Source organism: Thalassophryne amazonica, chromosome 15, assembly GCF_902500255.1.
Source record: "Thalassophryne amazonica chromosome 15, fThaAma1.1, whole genome shotgun sequence".
In the NCBI taxonomy this organism is placed as follows: domain Eukaryota; kingdom Metazoa; phylum Chordata; class Actinopteri; order Batrachoidiformes; family Batrachoididae; genus Thalassophryne; species Thalassophryne amazonica.
This window is the reverse complement of record NC_047117.1, coordinates 191049-216833: the sequence shown is the minus strand read 5'-3', so window position 1 is coordinate 216833 and position 25785 is coordinate 191049. Positions and strand designations below refer to the sequence as shown.

At 43.0% G+C, this 25785-nt stretch overlaps 1 protein-coding gene across 2 annotated transcripts in view; it reads left to right on the top strand.

Moving 5' to 3' along the window:
- The first annotated feature begins 5940 nt into the window (after positions 1–5940).
- The window catches only part of LOC117526950 (calpain-1 catalytic subunit-like), a 53950-nt gene continuing 34105 nt past the window's right edge, over positions 5941–25785 (top strand). For both annotated transcript variants that reach the window (XM_034189074.1, XM_034189075.1), the window contains exons 1-11: positions 5941–6179; positions 9249–9318; positions 12607–12725; positions 13241–13374; positions 17674–17842; positions 20691–20774; positions 24360–24445; positions 24527–24601; positions 24674–24834; positions 25167–25336; positions 25670–25681. In XM_034189074.1, the coding sequence (XP_034044965.1) occupies positions 5943–6179; positions 9249–9318; positions 12607–12725; positions 13241–13374; positions 17674–17842; positions 20691–20774; positions 24360–24445; positions 24527–24601; positions 24674–24834; positions 25167–25336; positions 25670–25681 (1317 nt within the window). In that variant the 5' untranslated portion in view covers positions 5941–5942. The remainder of the gene's footprint in view (positions 6180–9248; positions 9319–12606; positions 12726–13240; positions 13375–17673; positions 17843–20690; positions 20775–24359; positions 24446–24526; positions 24602–24673; positions 24835–25166; positions 25337–25669; positions 25682–25785) is intronic.

Sequence of the window (25785 nt, the reverse complement as noted above, 5' to 3'; positions counted from 1 at the left end):
TTGTAGCTTGTTAAACTTGTTGCTTGTTTGGTAGCATGTTATTAGTTTGTTAGCTTGTTAGCTTGTTGCTTGTTTGGTAGCGTGTTAGTTTGGTAGCATGTTATTAGTTTGTTAGCTTGTTAACTTGTTGCTTGTTTGGTAGCATGTTATTAGTTTGTTAGCTTGTTAGCTTGTTGCTTGTTTGGTAGCTTGTTGTTTGGTAGCATGTTATTAGTTTGTTAGCTTGTTAACTTGTTGCTTGTTTGGTAGCATGTTATTAGTTTGTTAGCTTGTTAGCTTGTTGCTTGTTAGTTTGGTAGCATGTTATTAGTTTGTTAGCTTGTTAGCTTATTGCTTGTTGGTAGCATGTTAGTTTGGTAGCATGTTATTAGTTTGTTAGCTTGTTAACTTGTTGCTTGTTTGGTAGCATGTTATTAGTTTGTTAGCTTGTTAGCTTGTTGCTTGTTTGGTAGCATGTTATTTGTTAGCTTGTTAGCTTGTTGCTTGTTTGGTAGCGTGTTAGTTTGGTAGCATGTTATTAGTTTGTTAGCTTGTTAACTTGTTGCTTGTTTGGTAGCATGTTATTAGTTTGTTAGCTTGTTAGCTTGTTGCTTGTTTGGTAGCGTGTTAGTTTGGTAGCATGTTATTAGTTTGTTAGCTTGTTAACTTGTTGCTTGTTTGGTAGCATGTTATTAGTTTGTTAGCTTGTTAGCTTGTTTGTTTGGTAGCTTGTTGTTTGGTAGCATGTTATTAGTTTGTTAGCTTGTTAACTTGTTGCTTGTTTGGTAGCATGTTATTAGTTTGTTAGCTTGTTAGCTTGTTGCTTGTTAGTTTGGTAGCATGTTATTAGTTTGTTAGCTTGTTAGCTTATTGCTTGTTTGGTAGCATGTTAGTTTGGTAGCATGTTATTAGTTTGTTAGCTTGTTAACTTGTTGCTTGTTTGGTAGCGTGTTAGTTTGGTAGCATGTTATTAGTTTGTTAGCTTGTTAACTTGTTGCTTGTTTGGTAGCGTGTTAGTTTGGTAGCATGTTATTAGTTTGTTAGCTTGTTAACTTGTTGCTTGTTTGGTAGCTTGTTGTTTGGTAGCATGTTATTAGTTTGTTAGCTTGTTAACTTGTTGTTAGTATGGTAGCTTGTTAGCTTGTTGTTAGTTTGGTAGCTTGTTAGTTTGGTAGCATGTTATTAGTTTGTTAGCTTGTTAACTTGTTGCTTGTTAGTTTGGTAGCATGTTATTAGTTTGTTAGCTTGTTAACTTCAATCAATCAATCAACGTTTTTCTTATATAGCGCCAAATCACAACAAACAGTTGCCCCAAGGCGCTCCATATTGCAAGGCAAGGCCATACAATAACTTGTTGCTTGTTTGGTAGCGTGTTAGTTTGGTAGCATGTTATTAGTTTGTTAGCTTGTTAACTTGTTGCTTGTTTGGTAGCTTGTTGTTTGGTAGCATGTTATTAGTTTGTTAGCTTGTTAACTTGTTGCTTGTTTGGTAGCTTGTTGTTAGTATGGTAGCTTGTTAGCTTGTTGTTAGTTTGGTAGCATGTTATTAGTTTGTTAGCTTGTTAACTTGTTGCTTGTTAGTTTGGTAGCATGTTATTAGTTTGTTAGCTTGTTAACTTGTTACTTGTTTGGTAGCGTGTTAGTTTGGTAGCATGTTATTAGTTTGTTAGCTTGTTAACTTGTTGCTTGTTTGGTAGCTTGTTGTTTGGTAGCATGTTATTAGTTTGTTAGCTTGTTAACTTGTTGCTTGTTTGGTAGCTTGTTGTTTGGTAGCATGTTATTAGTTTGTTAGCTTGTTAACTTGTTGCTTGTTTGGTAGCGTGTTAGTTTGGTAGCATGTTATTAGTTTGTTAGCTTGTTAACTTGTTGCTTGTTTGGTAGCTTGTTGTTTGGTAGCATGTTATTAGTTTGTTAGCTTGTTAACTTGTTGCTTGTTTGGTAGCTTGTTGTTTGGTAGCATGTTATTAGTTTGCTAGCTTGTTAACTTGTTGCTTGTTTGGTAGCTTGTTGTTTGGTAGCATGTTATTTGTTAGCTTGTTGCTTGTTTGGTAGCTTGTTGTTAGTATGGTAGCTTGTTAGCTTGTTGTTTGTTTGGTAGCTTGTTGTTTGTTTGGTAACTTGTTGTTTGTTTGGTTGTTAGCATGTTGTTTGGTTGTATGTTGTTAGTTCGTTAGCTTGTTGTTAGTTTGTTTGCTTGTTTGGTAGCTTGTTGTTTGGTAGCATGTTATTTGTTAGCTTGTTAACTTGTTCCTTGTTTGGTAGCTTGTTGCTTGTTTGGTAGCTTGTTGTTTGGTAGCATGTTATTTGTTAGCTTGTTAACTTGTTGCTTGTTTGGTAGCTTGTTGCTTGTTTGGTAGCTTGTTGTTACTATGGTAGCTTGTTAGCTTGTTGTTAGTTTGGTAGCTTGTAGTTTGTTTGGTAGCTTGTTGTTTGGTAGCATGTTATTAGTTTGCTAGCTTGTTAACTTGTTGCTTGTTTGGTAGCTTGTTGTTTGGTAGCATGTTATTTGTTAGCTTGTTAACTTGTTGCTTGTTTGGTAGCTTGTTGTTTGGTAGCATGTTATTTGTTAGCTTGTTAACTTGTTGCTTGTTTGGTAGCTTGTTGTTACTATGGTAGCTTGTTAGCTTGTAATTTGTTTGGTAGCTTGTTGTTAGTTTGGTATCTTGTAGTTAGTTTGGTAGCTTGTTGTTTGGTAGCATGTTATTAGTTTGTTAGCTTGTTAACTTGTTGCTTGTTTGGTAGCTTGTTAGTTTGGTAGCATGTTATTAGTTTGTTAGCTTGTTAACTTGTTGCTTGTTTGGTAGCTTGTTAGTTTGGTAGCATGTTGTTAGTTTGTTAGCTTGTTAACGTGTTGCTTGTTTGGTAGCTTGTTGTTTGGTAGCATGTTATTAGTTTGTTAGCTTGTTAACTTGTTGCTTGTTTGGTAGCTTGTTGTTTGGTAGCATGTTATTTGTTAGCTTGTTAACTTGTTGCTTGTTTGGTAGCTTGTTGTTACTATGGTAGCTTGTTAGCTTGTAGTTTGTTTGGTAGCTTGTTAGTTTGGTAGCTTGTAGTTTGTTTGGTAGCTTGTTAGTTTGGTAGCATGTTATTAGTTTGTTAGCTTGTTAGTTTGTTAGCTTGTTAACTTGTTGCTTGTTAGTTTGGTAGCATGTTATTAGTTTGTTAGCTTGTTAACTTGTTGCTTGTTTGGTAGCGTGTTAGTTTGGTAGCATGTTATTAGTTTGTTAGCTTGTTAAGTTGTTGCTTGTTTGGTAGCTTGTTGTTTGGTAGCATGTTATTAGTTTAACTTGTTGCTTGTTTGGTAGCTTGTTGTTTGGTAGCATGTTATTAGTTTGTTAGCTTGTTAACTTGTTGCTTGTTTGGTAGCTTGTTGTTTGGTAGCATGTTATTTGTTAGCTTGTTAACTTGTTGCTTGTTTGGTAGCTTGTTGTTAGTATGGTAGCTTGTTAGCTTGTTGTTTGTTTGGTAGCTTGTTGTTAGTATGGTAGCTTGTTAGCTTGTTGTTAGTTTGGTAGCATGTTATTAGTTTGTTAGCTTGTTAACTTGTTGCTTGTTAGTTTGGTAGCATGTTATTAGTTTGTTAGCTTGTTAACTTGTTACTTGTTTGGTAGCGTGTTAGTTTGGTAGCATGTTATTAGTTTGTTAGCTTGTTAACTTGTTGCTTGTTTGGTAGCTTGTTGTTTGGTAGCATGTTATTAGTTTGTTAGCTTGTTAACTTGTTGCTTGTTTGGTAGCTTGTTGTTTGGTAGCATGTTATTAGTTTGTTAGCTTGTTAACTTGTTACTTGTTTGGTAGCGTGTTAGTTTGGTAGCATGTTATTAGTTTGTTAGCTTGTTAACTTGTTGCTTGTTTGGTAGCTTGTTGTTTGGTAGCATGTTATTAGTTTGTTAGCTTGTTAACTTGTTGCTTGTTTGGTAGCTTGTTGTTTGGTAGCATGTTATTAGTTTGCTAGCTTGTTAACTTGTTGCTTGTTTGGTAGCTTGTTGTTTGGTAGCATGTTATTTGTTAGCTTGTTGCTTGTTTGGTAGCTTGTTGTTAGTATGGTAGCTTGTTAGCTTGTTGTTTGTTTGGTAGCTTGTTGTTTGTTTGGTAACTTGTTGTTTGTTTGGTTGTTAGCATGTTGTTTGGTTGTATGTTGTTAGTTCGTTAGCTTGTTGTTAGTTTGTTTGCTTGTTTGGTAGCTTGTTGTTTGGTAGCATGTTATTTGTTAGCTTGTTAACTTGTTGCTTGTTTGGTAGCTTGTTGCTTGTTTGGTAGCTTGTTGTTTGGTAGCATGTTATTTGTTAGCTTGTTAACTTGTTGCTTGTTTGGTAGCTTGTTGCTTGTTTGGTAGCTTGTTGTTACTATGGTAGCTTGTTAGCTTGTTGTTAGTTTGGTAGCTTGTAGTTTGTTTGGTAGCTTGTTGTTTGGTAGCATGTTATTAGTTTGCTAGCTTGTTAACTTGTTGCTTGTTTGGTAGCTTGTTGTTTGGTAGCATGTTATTTGTTAGCTTGTTAACTTGTTGCTTGTTTGGTAGCTTGTTGTTTGGTAGCATGTTATTAGTTTGTTAGCTTGTTAACTTGTTGCTTGTTTGGTAGCTTGTTGTTACTATGGTAGCTTGTTAGCTTGTAATTTGTTTGGTAGCTTGTTGTTAGTTTGGTATCTTGTAGTTAGTTTGGTAGCTTGTTGTTTGGTAGCATGTTATTAGTTTGTTAGCTTGTTAACTTGTTGCTTGTTTGGTAGCTTGTTAGTTTGGTAGCATGTTATTAGTTTGTTAGCTTGTTAACTTGTTGCTTGTTTGGTAGCTTGTTAGTTTGGTAGCATGTTGTTAGTTTGTTAGCTTGTTAACGTGTTGCTTGTTTGGTAGCTTGTTGTTTGGTAGCATGTTATTAGTTTGTTAGCTTGTTAACTTGTTGCTTGTTTGGTAGCTTGTTGTTTGGTAGCATGTTATTTGTTAGCTTGTTAACTTGTTGCTTGTTTGGTAGCTTGTTGTTACTATGGTAGCTTGTTAGCTTGTAGTTTGTTTGGTAGCTTGTTAGTTTGGTAGCTTGTAGTTTGTTAGCATGTTATTAGTTTGTTAGCTTGTTAGTTTGTTAGCTTGTTAACTTGTTGCTTGTTAGTTTGGTAGCATGTTATTAGTTTGTTAGCTTGTTAACTTGTTGCTTGTTTGGTAGCGTGTTAGTTTGGTAGCATGTTATTAGTTTGTTAGCTTGTTAAGTTGTTGCTTGTTTGGTAGCTTGTTGTTTGGTAGCATGTTATTAGTTTAACTTGTTGCTTGTTTGGTAGCTTGTTGTTTGGTAGCATGTTATTAGTTTGTTAGCTTGTTAACTTGTTGCTTGTTTGGTAGCTTGTTGTTTGGTAGCATGTTATTTGTTAGCTTGTTAACTTGTTGCTTGTTTGGTAGCTTGTTGTTAGTATGGTAGCTTGTTAGCTTGTTGTTTGTTTGGTAGCTTGTTGTTTGTTTGGTAGCTTGTTGTTTGTTTGGTTGTTAGCATGTTGTTTGGTTGTATGTTGTTGTTAGTTTGTTTGCTTGTTTGGTAGCTTGTTGTTAGTATGTTAGCTTGTTGCTTGTTTGGTAGTGTAGTGACTCCGCCCATTCGCTCCCCTCGGGACGCGAACTCACGAGCTCCAGCATGGGAGTCGGACTCTCTAACCAGAAGGCTAAAACCCAGGGCTCTGGCCTTGTGACCAGAGAATCCTTTTGAGCTGTTGGGAGTGAGGTTTACTAACTACATCTGCACAGCAACACCTGCTGGCCTACGTTACAGTAGCTTGTTGTTTGTTTGGTAGGTTGTTTGGTAGCTTGTTGTTAGTTTGTTAGCTTGTTTGTTTGGTAGCTTGTTGTTAGTTTGTTTGTTAGGTTGTTTGGTAGCTTGTTGCTTGTTTTGTAGCTTGTTTTTTGGTTTGTCTGTTGTTGTTTTTTGTTAGCATAGTTTGTGTGTTAGCCGGTAAGTCTCTCTCTCTGTGTGTCTGTTGAGGCTTAACATGTTCGGGGTGTCCGGGCGGATTCAGAAGGAGCGGCAGCGGGCCAGTGGTCTGGGCTCTGTCCAACAGGCTGTGTGCTACCTGAACCAGGACTTCCAGGCTCTGAAGTTGGACTGTACTCAGCGTGGACTTCTCTTTGAAGATCCCCTGTTCCGGGCAGAGCCGGCCTCATTGGGTTTCAAGGAGCTTGGACCTTTTACGGCGAAGACACAAGGAGTCGAATGGAAAAGACCCACCGTGAGAACCAACACCCTTCATTCTTTATAGCCTGACAAAACACACACTCACTGTCTTCTTCTTTTGGCTGCTCCCATTAGGGGGCACCACAGCAGATCAATCGTTTCCATCTCACCCTGTCCTCTGTATCTTCCTCTGTCTCTCCAACCACCTGCATGTCCTCCCTCAGCACATCCATAAACCTCCTCTTTGTCCTCCCTCTTCTCCTCCTGCCTGGTGGCTCCATCCTCAGCATCCTTCTCCCTATATACCCTGGGTCCCTCCTCTGCACGTCCATACCATCTCAATCTCGCCTCTCTGACTTTGTCTCCAAACTGTCCCACCTGAGCTGTCCCTCTAATATGTTCATTCCTAATCTTGTCCATTCCTGTCACTCCCAAAGAGAATCTCAACATCTTCAGCTCTGCCAGCTCCAGCTCCGCCTCCTGTCTTTTTGTTCGTGTCACCGTCTCTAAGCCGTCCAACATAGCTGGTCTCACTACTGTCTTGTAAACTTTCTCCTTCACGCTTGCTGATATTCTTCGGTCACAAATCACTCCTGCCACCTTTCTCCACCCACTCCACCCTGCCTGCACTCTCTTCTTCACCTCTCTACCACACTCTCCATTACTTTGGACAGCCTCAGGACACATGCTCTGCTGGCTACTGATGACTGTAGCCGCCCGAGGACTGAGCTAGAGTTAGCATCAGGTGGCGAATTCACAGGGCAGATGAATCAGTCTGCATTTAACAGACACGTACTCCAAGTCTAGGGAGCAGTAACGCTCACAGTCACTCAATTTGTGCATCAGCTCTGCAGCCGCGCTTCTGCTTCCTCTCCCAATGCCACCTGTGGCGCTTGTCATCGGGGATAGTAATCCATGGAGCGCCGCAGGCTTTGGCGGTGGCCTCCAAGATATAGTGAGAGCGGAGAAACTCGGCTGTGATTGTTTGCTCGCTGCTTAATCCAGTCTGCAGGAGCTGATGGTGATGATGGTGATGATGATGATGATGATCGCCCAACACAACGACAGATTGAACAACAGTAACTCACACACGCACAACCACACGTAGCACCACAAGAGAGACCGCTGAGCCGCTGCGCCAAACACGCCACCATATTGCCAGATATAGTGGAATGGGGCTGTGCAGGCCTGCAGATGAACAGTACAGGAACGATCAGTCTGTGGGGGGGGGGGGGGCAGGGTCTATGGGGTCTCTGTCATTATTTATGAGTCCAGCTGTGGACGGAAAGAAGCTGTTTTTGTGTCTTGAGGTTTTGATCCTGATGGACCTCAGCCGTCTGCCAGAGGGGAGGTTGACGTTTGTGTCCTGGGTGGGAGGGGTCGGCATCCATTGGATCCATTTACATGTTGTAAATTATTCTTGATAATCTGGTTAATCTGGATCTCATCTGGTATGTTTTTAGACATGTTAGACTTGTGTTGACTGTAGCTTAACACCTATGACTTTTATTTTTTTTAAATATCAACGTTTTACATGTTGATAGAAGAAGAAGATTACCCCAAAAAAGTATATCACATGTCATAAATGTTACTGCAATTCACATTCATTTCTAAATTCCTGTTTTCTTTTTCTGCTGTTACAGCAAACAGCCAACGGGACAATAATAATCATCATCGTCAGGCTCTACGTGCTTTTCTGGTCTACAGGGCAGATGTAGAGCAGATCATTTCCAATAAGTTGTCTCTGTGCATGTTGTCCATCTGTTGCTAGCTTCCATTCCTCCTGACAGTCATCTTACAAAAGGGAATTGAAATGAATTGTGATGAGAACAATAATGATTAGATGGAGCTCAGCAACACAACTGAATCACCTCAAAGAGACTGGAACCACGTCCTCCTACGCTCTTATAGAGGAGCAATAAATTACTCTGAATTCAGGAAAACCTGCAGACTAAGAAAGGATTCCAATGTCAGAATCCGTGGAAAAATACAAAGAGACGGCACCATGTTGAGAAAATGGCAAAATGCAACATATTTATACCTTTTATGTTCATTCATGTACCAGCATACAAACAATAACAACATATCAGGACACTGAATAGTTTTCTTGTCCCAACTTGCAGAAGTTGGAGATAAAAGCCTGCAGAGAGATTTGATTGGACATGTGTGATGTTAATCAGGTATCAGGTTCAGTGTGGCTCTGGTCCAGCTCTGGTCCAGACAAAGTCAGGGAACTCGTGTTGTTCATCAGCTGGAACTAACATCCTGCTGGTTATCCACGTGTCCACTTCACTGCATGTCCCACAGGCTGCTGTTGCCTTCTGAACCGGGCTGGTGCCACTGGGTCAAGTACTTTTTTTATTGGCTGGTGGTTCATTCAGTTCATCTTGATCTTTGGCTCTTTTCAGCCTGAGGACTGAGGAGGGTCACATTTAATGACTGGGTGTATTCAGTTAAAAAGATACTAAATGTACGTGTGTGTGTGTGTGTGTGTGTGTGTTTTCTGTACACAGACCCCAAGCATCCATGTGTATGTAAAGGAAGAACCCTTTAAGCAGGTACACAGGGCCCAACAAGTACTCCGTCAACAATGAGCCCAAATTACCAAATATTCTCCTCATGTACCTCAGCCATCAAATTTAATCCACGATAACATGTCAGATGAAACCCGAAGTCGGGGTGTTCCGCGACATCATCGTGAAAGGACATCCCTCCATCTCACCAGGATTTACAGCGAATCGACGACCTTAATCCTCCTGGCTGCCGTCACTGGGGCGCATTTCTCACTATTTAACGGATTCAAGGTGGAAAAAAAGTTTAATTTCCGCTTCTCCAGCCAGCGAGCGGCACTCACCACATTGGTTACACGCTGCTGGGATGTGATTGGTTCAGACAGATCACGTGGGGTTCTGCTTCTCTGTAAAAAAAAAAAAAATTCTTGCATTTCTATCTCGCTGCTGTGCAGACTTTTTGAATTGAACTCTGTGAAATGTACTTTTGTATATTTTTAGCAAAACTATTGTGTAAAGATCATTTTGACCAACTTTACTGGAACGGACTGTGAAGGATTTTTCATCCGATGGCATGATACTCCAGACTTCCTGATTGGTTTTGTTCTTGGCAGGAACTGAAGCATGACCCTGACTTCATTGTGGGCGGGGCCACTAGGACTGACATCTGTCAAGGAGCCCTGGGTAAGCCTCTGGCACTGCAAATAAACACGCGTGTACATCAGCACACAAACCCTTAAAACTAAAACCCAGCAGGAATACGTAATGTTTTATAACATTTTGTAAATAGCAACAGTGCCCTCTAGAGGCCACACTTTGATTAGCAGCTTGATTGGTCTGTCTTTATCTGGGTCCATCAGGTTCCAAACTTTCAGAGCTCTTCAGGAGTTCTTCCAGAGTTACTGATGAACAATGACTGACACGATGAGGAGGACCTCCTGTTTTGGATCACGTTGGCGTCTTTTCACGTCATAATTTGAAGTCTTGTTCCTTTGTTGGAATAGAAGGTGACATTTGGTTTGCTTCAGACTGATGACTTGTCACTAATTGCAGTATTCTGGTGGCCAGCAGAGGCCACTGTTGCTTGTGTAGCAGCTTGCTCTGCATTGTGTTTCTGTTGTGACTCCTCCCACTCGCTCCCCTCAGGATGCAAACTTACGATCACTGGCAGTCAGTTAAAACCCGTGTTCTGGTCTGAGGGTCCGGAGTGTCCTTTGACTGTCAGGGGTGTAGTGTCTGGAACATTCTGTGACTGCAGTAACTAAGGTTTCCTGCAGGGGCGCTAGACACATATAACAGGCTGTGACTCGTGCACAGCCAGAGCCTGTCAGTCGTGTCAGTTGCAGAAGTAGAGGGAACGCAGAGACAAGACGGTTGTTATTTTCAGTCCTGTAATTAAATGCGTTGTCGTTCCAGTGAAGCTTCATCGTTTCTACAGCAGATGAGCCCATGCACAGCGCCTCCTGCTGGCCTCCGTCACACTTGTTTCTATAAAGTAGCTTTTTATTTGGCTGCTAACTTTACGAACATTTATGAGTCACTGTGCACGCATATGTCTGTGACCTAACTGGTGCTTTAGGTGGTAATGTGACAGCAGCTCGCTAGCTGGAAAGGAGCTAATTACTGAAAATGATACAGATTCATCTATTAGCCAGAATGACCTTGATATCACTAGCTGGTTAGCAGGGGATTTGTAGTTTCTTGGTAATTATCATATATACATGTAGTATTTTTAGCCACATATTATTGATTTTCTCTGAGAAAACAAATGTTAGTTAACCTGCTCGCTAATGACACACAAATGTAACACCATAGGGGTCTTTTGGTCTCAGCATGTGAGGTTTAGTGTAGACTCCATTTATTCAGAGAGTGGCAACATGACAAGTCGGGGAAAAAACAACCCTGGTCACATGACTCCTGGAGCCATCTTGGTTCCAAAATAGCTGTTAATGTGTCTGTATGTAAATCAGCTGTTTTATTTATTTATTCTCTGAAAATGTCGGGTTGTTGTACGTTTGGAGGCACAAATAGACACAACAACCTACCATCAACATGTTTCATGTTTCAACAACATGTTTCAACCTACCATCCCTGGTTCTCAAGACCAGGCACCTAAGTGGCTCGACTCTATTTTACTCTTCCTTTTTAGATATTTAGTTATACCTTAGTATACTGGCATAGTTCCACCTTAGAAATGGAATATAATATATAAGATGTACCTTACTGAATGTTCATGGAATAAACATTGTACGAGGTCTGCTAGAAAAGTATCCGGCCTTTTTATTTTTTTCAAAAACCTGATGGATTTGAATCACGTGTGCTTGCATGAGCCAACCTTGAACCATGCGTGAATTTTTTCATGCCTGTCGATTGCGTCAGTTGCTGGCAAGCAGCCTTTGTGTGAGGTCATGTGTCGTGCTCTCTGCAGATTTTCATTGCAAGGAAAATGGCATGTTGATGGCCGACCGGAGCGTGGCTCACTCTCCACCGTGGCGCGGCTGTCTTTAAACCGGTTGTACCGCTCCTTAATCTGTGTGACGCCCAGAGGATCGTCACCCAAAGCCGTCTGAATCTTCCGAATGGTTTCCACCTGGCTGCCGCTCAGTTTCTGGCTAAATTTGATGCGGTGCTGCTCCAGTCGTTCCGCCATTTTCCTTGCAATAAAAATCCACAGAGAGCACAACACATGACCTCACACAAAGGCTGCCAATCGACAGGCGTGAAAAAATTCACGCATGCGCACGAAGGTTCAAGGTTGGCTGATGCAAGCACACGTGATTCAAATCCATCAGGTTTCTGAAAAAAATAAAAAGGTTGGATACTTTTCTAACAGACCTCATATATAACGGATTTTGTACAGCGGATTTTTCACTCACATCAGATCCCGTCCGATCACAGTGTATTTCCATTAAACCCCTCACATGTGGGACCGGAGACATTTACGTTATTAAAAGTCCAACCGTTTATTTTTTCACACCGTGTTCAGACTCGGACCTGCAGCCTGACATGAACCTGTTAAATCAGACGCAGCAAAAGGCTGTGATTTGACACTTTGCTGCTTTCACTGCTTCATATTTTAACAGTTTTACAGTTTACACGCTGATAAACGGATCAGAAAAGTCCTCATCACATTTATAGCACAAAGTCAGTAAAAGAGGAAAATGTTCAGCTTCCCTTTGATTTGGAGGTGATGATTGTAGAAAGAAAAACTTGTTGAGGGTCAAATTAGTCCAGAATAAAGCAAAATCCAGAGACAGAGAACTTTAAAACTGTCACACACGTCGTTGTATGACACAGAGTTACAGAGCTGCAGACGCATAAATCAGGCTTTAAATTAATTAAATAGATCATCATAACTTATAAATTTGATATCTTAACTATTTTTATATTTATTCTGATAGCTCCTGTACCTGAATGTGTTTCTGTATGTGGTTAAAAGATTTTTTAAAATGTTGTAAACATAAAAGGTTCATTCAGTAGTTCAGTACAGTTGGAACTAAAATGGTGCCAAGTTCTGAGTTGACACCGCTCTCTCAATAAAGGCACTCTAGTTTACTTCACTGCACAGCACCTCCTGCTGGCCACCATTACAACAGCAAAGATTAAAAAGTATACAGTGTTTATGAGAATGTTTTAGCTGCTCACATCTGACTGTAATTTTTTTTTTTTATGTCACTGCCAGAAGCAGGAAGTGCTTTAATGTGAACGCTGCTAATGTTGCTTTTAGCGTTTAGCTGAACATTCACTAATGGAGTCAGCTTATGCATTAGCAGCATTTAGAGGCCATTAGCATCTGGAATAATTTTAACAACAATACAAAATGTTATCAGGAGATAATCTGTGTGAGAAAGAACATGTGACAGTGAGCTAAAACAACTGATGATCCAAATCTCTTAAAGACGTTATGATGTCTATGTTAGTGAGCTGGAGCTGGCCGGACCGGGCAAAACTGTTCTGACTCTGTTTGGACAGGGGACTGCTGGCTGCTGGCGGCCATCGGCTCGCTGACCCTGAACCAGACGCTGCTGCACCGCGTGGTTCCGCACGGACAGAGCTTCAGCTGCGATTACGCCGGCATCTTCCACTTCCAGGTCAGACACTGCCCCCTTCAGGCTGCTGCACGCTGTTACATCACATCATGTCTGCCAACGTCAACTAGCTTAGCATCATACAGTGATGTCACGTACTGCAGCGCCACCTATTGTAATGTCAGGAGGACTGTGAAGCTGAAATTAGCATTCGGTCTGTCTCAGTTTTTACCTTTTAACTCACTGGAAGACCTACACCAAGGTTTGTGACATACTTCTGATTTTACTGTTGTTATTGGTATTTTGGACTCTCTCTGGTCCTCTCCATAGTTCTCGGTGAAGTTCTTTTGATTTGGTTCGGGTTATTGGTATTTTGGACTCTCTCTGGTCCTCTCCGTAGTTCTCGGTGAAGTTCTTTTGATTTGGTTCGGGTTATTGGTATTTTGGACTCTCTCTGGTCCTCTCCGTAGTTCTCAGTGAAGTCCTTTTGATTTGGTTCGGGTTATTGGTATTTTAGTCTCTCTCTGGTTCTCTCTGTAGTTCTCAGTAGAGTTCTTCTGGTTTGGTTCCGTCTTCAGTTCTGGCAGTTCGGTGAGTGGGTGGACGTGGTGATTGACGACCGTCTGCCCGTCAAAGACGGAGAGCTGATGTTTGTCCACTCGGCTGAAGGCAGCGAGTTCTGGAGCGCCCTGCTGGAGAAAGCCTATGCCAAGTAACTCCGCCCACCAGGTTACACAGACGTAGCCTCAGACACGCACACGTGCACCTGGAACCGCTCAGTGTTTACTCATAAACTACAGATATGACCCACTAATGTTAGCTAGTAAACACAGCTAACATGACGCTGAACGTGTAGCATTTGCATGCTAACATTAGGTTAGCATGTTATCATGCATATTAGTGTGCTTGCAAACCTACCGATGCTAACATGCTAACACTCTTAATCTTTTGATGCTTCTTTGTAAAATCATGGGCTATTTATTTATTTATCTGTCTGTCTCATAGCAGGATTACAGCAAAACTACTCCTTGGATTTTGATGAAATTTTCACCACAGATTAGATACATGGAAGACTCCATTAAATTTTAGAGGTGATCTGGATCAAGATTCACTTTATATAGGCTTTGAAGGATTACGTCAAAACTCCTCGGATTCTCACCAAATTTGCACCACAGATAGATATTAGGGCCTGGAAGACTACACTGATTTTGGGACGTGATCTGGATCCGGATTTCACTTTGTAGACTTTTAAAGTTTACATCAAAACTACTTCACGGACATGACATCACAATGTAAAACCAAGATAAGCCAAAACCAAGCTAAAATCAAGTCAAAACCAAAATCAAAGTCCCCTGAAATGGAGAGTGCCCTGAGAGGCTGCTACAACACCACAGTCTGGGATGAGCTGATCAACCTGCACGGTGAGGACACACACTGTCTGACAGATTATCCTAACTTCTGTGCAGATGTGGTCTGCCCAACCAAGACTGTCCGCTGTTACCCTGACAACAACCCATAGGTAACACGGGAAGTCAAAGCTGTCTTCAACAGGAAGAAGGCTGCCTTCAGGAGCAGAGACATGGAGGCAAAGAAGGCAGCACGGCAGGAGGTGAATCTCTGCATAAAAGACAGTTACAGGAGAAAGATGGAGCAGAAGCTGGAAGAAAACAACATGAAGGAGGTCTGGGAAGGTGTGAAAATCATCACAGGCCACAACACAGAGACACAGGGGGGAAAATGGAGAGGGCGAACAAACTTAAGGGGCATTTACACGAGCATGCCTTTGCTTCACGACACATCATGACCTGTGTCGTGCTGGAGAGTAAACTCGTCTTTAACGGGTGCAGACAGGACGCCAGAGGGCCAGTGCGTGCTATTGTGCACAAAGAAATTTAAAATGTTCAAAAAATCTTTCACGCACAAATGTCATGCTATGTGGTGTGATCTAATCGCCAACACGCCGTGCAGCTCATCAAGTGGAGTAAAGAAGAAAGGAACACGGCAAGTGGTGACGTCAGCTGATCACATCAGAGCACAGCTCGCCTTAAGGATTAGAACAAGAAGTTAAATCTGTTATAACCATGCTTTAACAGCAGCAGACAAGAAGGAAAGAACACACAACTGTTTTATCGAGCCATGACACTGTAAACATGACAAATAATTACCTTTTAAGATGCTTTCTGCAGGTAGTTAGGTGCGCGTACGGCTCTGGCTGCAGCCTCCTCTGTGATTCAGGAAGTGATTAGAGCCGTTTTCAACAGCCAATTTGCAGAAAAAAATGATTAATCCACCACAAAATAATTATTTTATATACGCAGTGTCCAGCACAGAGCGCGTGGCAGCCAGTAGAACAAAGAACGGCGTCCAGCTGTGAACACAGTGGGTGGGATCATCACAACACAGGTGGTGCTGTTGCATGAAGCTAAAGCCCCTTTCACACTGGGGCTGCTTCAAGTTGCATCATGTGGCGTCATGACGACACAGGAATGTCTGCGTCAGGTGCGCGCAGCAGGGGGCAGAGAGGAGGTGAGAACGCAGCCTGCAGGTTTTCTGCACAGAGAGGTCAGAGTGCACAGTTTGGCTGCAGAAGAGTTCATGCATCGTTCCAGTTCTTCTACCTGCTACACTGAGTCCACTTGCACCTGGATAAGACAAACGGCACAGTGAGGCTTCTCTTCCTGGACTTCTCGAGTGCCTTCAACACCATCCAGCCCCTTGTGCTTTAGGACAAACTGAACAGGATGCAAGTGGACCCCTGCCTGGTCACTTGGATCTCCTGTAACCTCACCGACAGGCCGCAGTGTGTCAGGCTGAGGGATACCACGTCTGACACTGCGATCAGCACCAACGGAGCACCCCAGGTGGTGCTGGCCCCTCTTCTCTTCACTCTGTACACCTCTGGCTTCTGCTACAACTCTGAGCTGTGTCACATCCAGAAGTTCACAGATGACACAGCCATTGTTTGATGGATCAGGGATGACAGAGAGGAGGAGCACAGGAGCCTAGTGAAGGACTTTGCTGCCTGGTGCCACACAAACCATCTACAGCTCAACACCTCGAAGACAAAGGAGCTGGCTATTGACTTTGGGAAGTCCAGACCAAGACCATGACCAGTTCTGATCCAGGGAGCTGAGGTGGAGGCTGTCGATTCCTACAAGTACCTCGGGCTGTGGCTGGACAGCAAATTGGACTGGACAACCAACACCAACCACCTGTACAGGAAGGGACAGAGCAGGCTGGACTTCCTGAGGAGGCTGCGGTCATTTAACATCTGCAGGAAACTCCTGTGGATGTTCTACTAGTCTGTAGTAGCCAGTGACCTCTTTTACACTGTGGTGTGCTGGGGGGGGGCAGCACATCCAAGAAGGACACATCCAGGCTGGACAAACTGATCAGGTGGGCTGGCTTTGTGGTTGCATGAAGCTGGAGTCTCTGGTGACGATGCCAGTCAGCCTCTGCACACCGTCATCATCAACCAGAGGATCCTCTTCAGCCACAGACTGCTCCTTCACAAGTGCAGGACCAACAGACTGGAAAAACTCCTTTGACCTTCAGGACATCAGACTGTACAACTCCTCACTCAGGGGGAGGAGGAGTAACAGGAAGACAGCTGACAGGAAGGAGAGGAACAGTAGGAGCCAGTAAACCAATAGTGAACCAATAGTGTTTGGTATTTATATTGTGTATTTATGTTTATATTTACAAACTTTTTGTTTTTACTTTCACTTTTAATATTCTGTGTGCTTCTTACCCTGTGTGCTGCTATGCAATGCTGCTGTAACCTCAATTTCCCTGAGAGAGTTTTTCCAAGGGATTAATAAAGTTTTATCTAATGTAATCAGGAAGACACTATTTTGTTTCAGCTTGTGAATTAAACATCACATTCAGTCGGACCATTGTGGATCAGTATGCAGTTATTGCATTTTGTTGTGGAATCTGGATCCAGGTAAAGTCCAGGTCACGATGTGAATCACATATCTTTTATTATGAGTCCTCATCAACCTGTGGCGGATGTCAGAAAACTCCAATTGCTCTTGTTTGTCATCATATCCATCGGACTGGACCTGAAGGGCCACAACATGCTGTTTGACTTTTGTTCCTCATGTTTGGTCGTTCTGTGTCAAAGTCAACAACCGGAATTCTGTCAACGTGCATCAGCTGCACTGAACAATCCAGACTCTGCTGGCTGCTTTTAAATCTAGTTCATGCCTCACCCGTTCACATTTCGCCATTTCACACCTCACATATTCATATGTTCTCTCCTCACCTGCTCATGCCTCGCCCATTCACACTTCACCCATTCATGCCTCGCCCATTCACAACATTCACATTCACACATCACCTGTTCACGCCTCACGTTCTCTCTTCACCCATTCATGCCTTGCCCATTCACACCTCATCTGTTCATGCCTTGTCTGTTGACACCTCACACGTTCATGCCTCACCCGTTCACACCTCATGTTCACCTCACCCGTTCACACATTCAAACTTTGCCTGTTCACACATTCACAGCTCACATGCTCACACTTTCCCTGTTCACACCTCACACATTCACGCCTCACACGCTCACACATCACCCGTTCACAACTCACACATTCACATGTTCTTTCCTCACCCTTTCACGCCTCACATGTTCTCTCTTCACCCTTTCATGCCTTATCTGTTCACATTTCACCCATTCACACCTCAACTGTTCACTTTTCCTGTTTACAACTCAGCTGTTCACGCCTCACACATTCACATTTCACCCGTTCACGCCTCACCCATTCACCCCCACACCTTCTCTCCTCACCCATTATGCCCGCTGGCTCTCTGGATGTGATTGGGAGTGGAGGCACGTAGAGGAGGTCATGATGGCAGGTAGCGTGCTGTTAGCTGTTTAGCTAACTGACTGACTGTGAGTTTTAATAATCAGCGTTAGTTAGCTAGCGCACAGACCAGCTCAGATCTTTTAATTCATGTCAGAGAATGTGAATGAATGAATGAATCTCTGCTGGTTTTCTGTCTGCAGGTTAAACGGCTCCTACGAAGCCTTGTCCGGCGGCAGCACCACCGAAGGATTTGAGGACTTCACGGGCGGCGTGTCGGAGATGTACGAGCTGAAAAAGGCTCCCAGAGACCTTCACCGCATCATCTCTAAAGCCCTGGAAGGAGGATCTCTGCTGGGCTGCTCCATAGACGTCAGTGGAACACACACACACACACACACACACGCGTTCATGCAAAGAGCACACACACCAGAGTCAGTGCCTAGCGTAGTGCAGGGAGCCACGTTAGCGTGTCCCACGAGTTTCAGCACACGTCACGTGACTTCCTGTTCAGAGCCAACGAGAGGAACAAAAGTCCTCGGTTCAGCACTTGTGAGCCGGACACAGAAAATCTGACATCCTGTCACATGACTTTCTGTGTGGACCAGCAGCATTCAGCTGCTGATGTCTGAGTGTCTGTCAGACTCGGACTCTAACCCAAGATCTTTGGGTCTTGCTGGAATGACTTTGTGTCAAATGAAGGGTTACATAGTGAGACTCAGCTGAGGAGGATTCCTGGAACTCTGGAACTCCCTGGAACACACCTACACGTCCATAGTCCCAGACCTTAAGCTGGTGTCTGTGTCAAACCCTTAGATTAAAGATTAAAGGATATCACACAGACGCATCACAAAGGATTCCATATTGTTGTTTTTGTGATGTCACTTTTGGTGCGTGACTAACATCACCACTGTTTGGTGGATGGAGGCGGAGCCTAGCACATTGATAGAGACCATATCTGACCACCGCCTGTAGCGACACATTCTCATGGATCATTGATAATCCCTCACCAGGCCCTAATAATGATGTCACTGACCTCATGACCTGATGCCGGTGGTCCGGCTGTGTGCGCCTGGTGAAGGCCAACGTGCAGAACAAAGACCGCGGAATCTACAGGTCACTGCTTACAGTTAGCTTCAGCACACATCCATAACTCACATGAGCGTGAACGTTGTAAACATCCATGAATTGGGCCTGAGCGTGAACGTGTGAGTGTTGCAAACATCCATGCATTGGACCTATAATTGAGGACCCACCCACTGAGTCTGTGACCAATTTTCTGGATGAAAGTTCTGAACACAGATTCTTGGAGATTTTTTTGTAAGTGTGGGATATCTCCAGCAGGGGGCGATAAACAAAATGGCAGCCGAAATCAATATTACCTCATATTTTCACTTCTGTGAGACCTAGAACATTAATTTTGGTGTCTAAATTTATGTTTTTGGGGTCAAGGAATTTCAATATGACCATGAAAATGACATAATTGCTACAAAAGAGAGCTCTGTAGAATGTGTTGGACAGTAATACCATTTTTTATGGTAATGTCTGTGTTGAATACATAACAGTTCACACTTCCAGTCCATTTAAATGACAAGAAAAGTCACATTTCACAATGGAAGTAATCTATTGAACCACTTTACACCAATGACAATATCAGGTGTTTATCAATACATCGTGAGTACATGTTGAGTACATCGTAACTACAGTACTTCAACCATCAAAATCTCAAAGTCTTTATCACACACAGATCAACAAAATAACAGCCAGTTCATTATTGGGTTAAATATGTTTCAGTTCTTACATTTGGACCAGGGGTCTCAAACCCAAATTACCAGCGGGCCGCTGAGCATCCAGTGCTGTTACGGGGGGCGAGGGGGGGCACTTCAGGTATTGCATCAAAAAAAGAAAAAACATTCAACTGTTTGAACAGCTGTCCTTTGCAACATGAACGGGGTCAGCAAACATTTGGAATGTGCCACTGTGTGTCTAGAAGTCTGCAAACCGCTGGTCAACCTCCTGCTGTAACTTCTCAATGGCACCAACATATTTTTCAGCACTGAATGTTTTGTCCTCCTCCACAAGAGAGCTGCATGCTGGGAAGTGGAAGAGTTTTTTTTTCTCAGAGATCTGGGCTTCCCGTAACATCAGTTGTGTCATGAAAGCTTTGACGTTTTCTAAAGCTGCAGTGACCAGCTGGCCTGGGTCCTGCAGCTTCAGGTTGAGTGTGTTCAGTCCCTCTGTGACATCAACGAGGAAAGCTCAGTCCATCATCAAGCTGAGGTGGTCCAGCCTGAACCTCCTCCATGAACATCTTCACTTCTGTTCTCAGCTGAAAAAAACCTCTTCAGGACATTTTGTACCTCTGTGAAGTTCAGCACGTCTCCATCGGACGCTTCAATTCCTCTGAAAAGGCACGGACCTGGCGGTGCTGTAAGGCTCTGGATCTGATGAAACTGATGCATTTCACGACCACAGACGTCACGTTGTCACACTTTAAGCGCCTGCTGGTGGATAAAGCAGAGCACAGTTTTTTTTTCTTTGAACATGCACTATGAGTCACTGTCCTTATTCCTACCAGAGGCTTCCAGGAGACGCCGGCCTGCTCCATTGTGAAGAACATCCTGAGGTGTCAGGTTCACACTGAGCTGCTCTTCTGCTCGAGCTGAGCCACGTCATTAATGTCTGCGCTCAAACGTTTGTGAGTGTTCAGAAATGTCCTGTGAGAGCTCAGTGAGCCGCTCTGTCCGCTCACAGACCGGCCCGTCCCAGTGTCCCATTGTCTTAATGTAGCAGGTGGTGAATATGAACATGATGTCCTGAACTTCACTGGAAGCAGGAAGTACACAGTAGATATTGCAGAGTAAAATATACTCTGCCGGAATAATAATTGGTCCCAGTCCAAATAGAGTTAAATACACTCTATTATAGAGTGAAATCAGAATCCACCATCTTCTCAAATCACGTTTTCAACTCCAATAAGAGTCATTCACAGCACGATAGAGTTGATTTTACACTGTTATAGAGTATATTTAACTCTATTTGGACTGGGACCAAATGTTATTCCAGCAGAGTAAATTTTATTCTGCAAAATTTGGGTGGGTCCTCCACTACTAAGCATGAGCGTGTGACTGCTGTACCTTGAATCAGGTCTGAGAGTGAACATGTGACATCTTGCAGGATTCATGTTGACCCCGTTTAACCCTGATTGCTCCGCCCACAGATCAGCAGCGCCTTTGACATGGAGGCTGTCACCTTCAAGAAGTTGGTCAAAGGCCACGCGTACTCGGTTACGGGACTCAGACAGGCATGTTTAACCTTCAGCACCAAACCAGATCCAGTGCGTTGACACTGGATCTACACCACTTTCACACAGACAGAAATCTGTTTTACTGGGTTTAAAGTAATACATCAGAAATTGGTGCCATCTGGTTGAAACAAAATGTTGACCCATTTAAACTGTTTCTAAACTGGTTTCAGAATTATTTTGTACTGGTTCTAAGCTGGTTTAAAACTGGCTTGAAACAGATTTTATACTATTTGTATTTCTAAACTGGTTTTATATGGGTTCTAATGTGATTCTAAACTTGTATCAAACTGATACTTCATTTGGATTCTAAATTGGTTTAACACTGGTTTTAAACTGGTTTCATATGGATTCTAAACTGGTTTTACATTGGTTTTAAACTGATTTCATAAGATGATTTCAGACTGGTTTAAAACTTATTTTATACTTGAAACTGGTTAATACTGGTTCTACACTGGTTTCAAATTACAACCGCAATTCCAGTGAAGTTGGGACTGTTGTATGGCTGGGGGGCCTGGCTGCCTTTTTGTTTCTGTCTTTTGTTTTTCCTTCCAGGTGGCGTGCATTTGGGACTGAGTGGCTGTGTTGCTGAGGTTATCAGGACCTCACCCTGATCACCTGCGGCTCGTCAGGACTCACAGCTGAGGTGCATCTATATGGATTGGAACATGGTGGCATTTAAGACTGGAGTACACAGTGTGTATTTGCCAGAGACTCGACCTTGTGACCAGACGGGTGAGATCGTCGTCTCGGGAGCCATCTCATCATCAGTGGATGCAGAGAACGTCCAGGGTTTGATGCACGGTCTGTGAAAGAGGAGGGGGTGAGGTCTCACACTCGTCAGCACACTTCCTGAGGTACGTTAGATTTTGTGACTAACATTTATACAGTCAGTAAATGTGGTGTCCCTCACACCTTTTTATATTGAGCTGTATGTTAGTCATGTATCGGCTTCCACTGCAGTGGAGTTTTGTGAACTGGATGTTCCATGCCTGCAGGTTGGGAAGCTGATTAGTAATCAAGCCAGGAAGTGTTTGCTGTTTGTACACCTTTAAGTGTTCTCTCTGTGTGTAGAGTGTGGACTCACATAATGGTTCCTTCTTTCACAGACTCGGTTTGTTGCGGCCACCTGGGGGGTGTCGGCGGGGTCCTTGGGTCCGAACAGCTTCTGGCTCCGGACCGTTAGCGCTGCTGGGAGCGCACCACGCCAGACCGCACTTTCTTTTGTTATTTTTTGTATCACTGTTATGTATTAAATTCAGTTAGCCTTTGTACCGTGCTCTGCTTATTTCATACTGGGTCCTTCAAACGCTGGTCGGTTCTCCGAGCTGCGTCCGACACATAACAGGGACGTTGTGTAAAATGTAAATAAAAACAGAATACAATGATTTTCAAATCCTCCTCAACCTATATTCAATTGAATACACCACAAAGACAAGATATTTAATGTTCAAACTGATAAACTTTATTGTTTTTGTGCAGATATTTGCTCATTTTGAAATGGATGCCTGCAACACATTTCAAAAAAGCTGGGAAAGTAGCAACAAAAGACTGGAAAAACTGATGAATACTCAAAGAACACCTGTTTGGAACATTCCACAGGTGAACAGGTTAATTGGAAACAGGTGAGTGTCATATTTGGGTATAAAAGGAGCAACCCCAAAAGGTTCAGCGATGGGGTTAAGATCACCACTTTGTGGACAACTGTGTGAAAAAATAGTCCAACAGTTTAGGAACAATGTTTCTCAACGTTCGGTTGCAAGGAATTTAGGGATTCCATCATCTACAGTCCATAATATAATCAGAAGATTCAGAGAATCTGGAGAACTTCCTACACGTAAACGGCAAGGCCGAAAACCAACATTGAATGCCTGTGACCTTCGATCCCTCAGGCGGCACTGCATTAAAAACCGACATCACTGTGTAAAGGATCTTACCTCGTGGGCTCAGGAACACTTTAGAAAACCACTGTCAGTTAACACAGTTCGTCACTACATCTACAAGTGCAAGTTAAAACTCTACCATGCAAAGTGAAAGCCAAACATCAACAACATCCAGAAACACCGCCGCCTTCTCTGGGCCCGAGCTCATTTGAAATGGACAGACACAAAGTGGAAAAGTGTGCTGTGGTCTGATGAGTCCACATTTCAGATTGTTTTTGGAAATCATGGACGTCGTGTCCTCCAGACAAAAGAGGGGAAAAAACCATCCAGATTGTTACCAGTGCAAAGTTCAAAAGCCAGCATCTGTGATGGTATGGGGGTGTGTTAGTGCCCATGGCATGGACAACTTACACATCTGTGATGGTATGGGGGTGTGTTAGTGCCCATGGCATGGACAACTTACACATTTGTGATGGCACCATCAATGCTGAAAGGTACATCCAGGTTTTGGCGCAACACATGCTGCCATCCAAGCAACGTCTTTTTCAGGGACGTCCCTGCTTATTTCAGCAAGACAATGCCAAGCCACATTCTGCACGTGTTATAACAGCGTGGCTTCGTAGTAAAAGAGTGCGGGTACTAGACTGGCCTGCCTGCAGTCCAGACCTGTCACCCAGTGAAAATGTGTGGCACATTATGAAGCGGAAAATACGACAACGGAGACCCCGGACTGTTGAACAACTGAAGTCGTACATCAAGCAAGAATGGGAAAGAATTCCACCTACAAAGCTTCAACAATTAGTGTCCTCAGTTCCCAAACGCTTATTGAGTGTTGTTAGAAGGAAAGGTGATGAAACACAGTGGTAAACACACCACTGTCCCAGCTTTTTAGAAACATGTTGCAGGCATCCATTTCAAAATGAGCAAATATTCACACAAAAACAATAAAGTTTATCAGTTTGAACATTAAATATCTTGTCTTTGTGGTGTATTCAGTTGAATATAGGTTGAAGAGGATTTGAAAATCATTGTATTCTGTTTTTATTTACATTTTACACAATGTCCCAATTTCATTGGAATTGGTGTTAGCAAGTATTCATAATTGTGAGTCTAATCGTGCACATGTGCTAAAAATTAGAGGTTGCTGATGTATTTTATTGCTAAATTATTAGTGACGGAGAAACCAAAGTGTTTTGAACCCCTGAATCAGTATGAAGCAATTGTGTTGAAATGGTTGTGTTTGTATTTCCAACTGGTTTTATATGGGTTATAAAGTGGTTTCATACTGGTTCTAGCCTGGTTTCAGACTGGTTTTATATTTATTTTAAACTGGTTTCAGACTGGTTTTATACAGGTTCTAAAGTGGTTTAAATCTGGTCTCAAACTGTTTTTTTTATGCGGGTTTAAAACTGGTTTATACTTGTTTAAAACAGGTTTGAAACTGGTTTTATGTGGGTTATAAAGTGGTTTTGTACTCATTCTAAACTGATTTCAGACTGGTTTAAAACTGATTTTATACTTCAAAGTGGTTTAAAACTGGTTTCAAACTGATTTATATGGGTTTTAAAGTGGTTTCAAACAGGTTTTATACTAGATCTAAAGTGGCTTAGATATAAAACAAAAATCAGTTTCAAACATTTTGAGCCGGAGCTGAAGCAGTTTAAGTAGTGCTATCTCTCCTGGTGCTGATGTTGGACTGCAGGTGGAGTACCGTGGTTGTCAGGAGCGTCTGATCCGGATCAGGAACCCCTGGGGTCAGGTTGAGTGGACCGGTGCCTGGAGTGATAAGTCAGTGCTTCTTTAGATGACCTCTGGCTCTTGGGAAAACCCTGAGCCAGCTCAGTGTGACTCCTGTGTTCCTTGTTTCAGCTCCTCTGAGTGGGATGCCATTGACCCGGCGGAGAAACAGGAAGTCCTCTGTCAGGTGGAGGATGGAGAGTTTTGGTGCGTTTGGTGGCTCTCGGTAAATGTGATCCATGACACATGAGGAAATCTAACACTGTTTTTGTCTGACAGGATGTCCTATCAGGAGTTTCTCCGTCAGTTCTCCAGGTTGGAGATCTGTAATCTGACCCCGGACGCTCTCAGTCAGGACTCCACCAGTTTTTGGACCACTGTTATGTTTGAGGGCAGCTGGAGGAGAGGAAGCACAGCTGGAGGCTGCAGGAACAACCCCAGTGAGCACACACACTTTTAGTCCAGAAAGGACAGAGGACAGTGCTGACATTGCCCTGGAGACTCATCAGTAGCTCGTTAGCTGTGAACCATTAAACAGCCACTTAGCTATTAACTGAAATTCTACAAATTCACGCCACCAGCAGGACAAAATGTGTATTACTTTACTTCATGACAGCATAATTTAGTTCTCATCACAAGAAGGTCACTGCTGTCTGCGAGAACACACAAACACAGCTAATGGTTTCCTGCTCAGAGACGCGCGCTAAGTCTGAGCTTTGCCATCATTATCACTACATATCCCATAATGCTTTGAGTGTTGTCCTTTCTGCAGATACATTCTGGATCAACCCTCAGTACAAGATCAGTTTGCTGGAAGAGGACGATGACCCCGAGGATGACGAGGCAGCCTGCAGCTTTCTTGTGGCTCTGATGCAGAAGGATCGCCGCCGTTTCCGCCGCCACGGGCAGGATATGCAAACTATCGGCTTCGCCATCTATGAGGTTAAACGTCAAAATTTGTCAGACTGATACATCTGTGTGTCTGTCACGGCTCTGCTGTTTGTTCATAATCAGTCTGCGTTTGACAACTTATACACCAAACAACAACCACACAGAAAGTGTGTCACAACACCCCGACCGTCACTGGCGACGGGCCCGTCATGTGTCACCCCGGGCACTTGGCGGCGTGCCCAGGGTGACACGGTGACCACTCACAAGATAACTAACGCATTCTGAAAAATGTTTATGACAAAGTAGCAATGTGGTAAAGAGATGCTTGAAAATGTAAGCGACAACTTTACAGTGACGCTGATCTGCACAAATTGTCTCTGACAGATTCCTGAGGAGGTCCGTGAGTCCACATCCTGGTTTGGAAAACATTTCAAATATTTTCAGATATTTCACATGGAGCTTCTCCAAACTGACACAGACGTCTGCCTGTCCATGTATGT